A 1,027-nucleotide genomic window follows, 5' to 3' on the forward strand; every position below is an offset into this window, starting at 1 on the left:
TTTTCCTTCCCTTTTCAAATAGTTTATATTGGTCAGTATATTTATAAGTGAGGTTACCACCATGAAGTATACAAAGAAGACTTTCTTTTCAATAACATGGAAGTAACGAATAAATTTGCTTTTGCAGTGCATCGTTAAAGTCAGCAAGGCCAACTGCCCTGTCTGTTTAGAGGATATTCATACATCACGCATCGTTTCTCATGTACCATCATGTGGTCACCTGATCCATCGACCCTGTTTCCATAGTCTCATAAAAGCAGGGTTCTATGCCTGCCCAACATGTGGTACTTCCATGATGAAAATGAATGATGTAAGTGTGCCTTTCCCTCTCTTGTATTTTCTTATGTTTTGGGGATGGGTATTTCTGGTTTGTGAATTATTTGTTTAATTTTAATTCATATTTTAAAGAAGCCTTTGTATAGTGTTTCTATTTATTATATGCTTTTACGTGCTAAACATTTTGATGATATTTTTACAGCTGTGGAAGTCACTGGATGAAGAAATAGCAGATACACCCATGCCAAAGGAATACAGGGACCTATACTGTTATGTTCTTTGTCGGGATTGTCACAAGGTATGTATATGGCATTTGAGTTTCCTTCAGACTGGAGTTTTCACTTTTTGATTAATGTTTGCTTTTATTTTTTTATGTAATTATTAGCAGTTTTATTAGATATTAGAAGAAAGAAGTGATGCTAGTCTTATTAATAGCAGTTTTGAAAAAAGAAAAAACTAGTACTCTTGTAAATATTTTTTTAAGATAATAGTTTAGTAACGTCTTTTTTTTTTTATTATGCCACAGGAATCATTGACGTTGTTTCATGTGTTGGGCCATAAGTGTCTAGAATGTGGCTCTTACAATACTGTTAGGGGCAAAGGAGGACTCTTCAGAAGACAATGTAAGTTTTCATGTGCTTAAACATTAATAGTACTTGAGTTCTTCATTGTTTCCATGTATGTGTATTCTTTAATTTCTTATGGTTATTGCTGATGATGTTGAACATTGATGTGGTTAGATTAAGTACAT

General features: G+C 33.3%; 1 protein-coding gene across 1 annotated transcript in view; it reads left to right on the forward strand.

Annotated features, from left to right (window-relative positions):
* LOC119585800 (RING finger and CHY zinc finger domain-containing protein 1-like) overlaps positions 1-1,027 on the forward strand; it is a gene marked incomplete at its 5' end in the record, with an annotated part of 2,689 nt that overhangs the window by 830 nt on the left and 832 nt on the right. The window contains 3 exon segments of the mRNA XM_037934522.1: positions 128-310; positions 479-574; positions 803-899. Coding sequence (XP_037790450.1) covers positions 128-310; positions 479-574; positions 803-899 — 376 coding nt within the window.

Source organism: Penaeus monodon, chromosome 20 (genome assembly GCF_015228065.2).
Source record: "Penaeus monodon isolate SGIC_2016 chromosome 20, NSTDA_Pmon_1, whole genome shotgun sequence".
In the NCBI taxonomy this organism is placed as follows: domain Eukaryota; kingdom Metazoa; phylum Arthropoda; class Malacostraca; order Decapoda; family Penaeidae; genus Penaeus; species Penaeus monodon.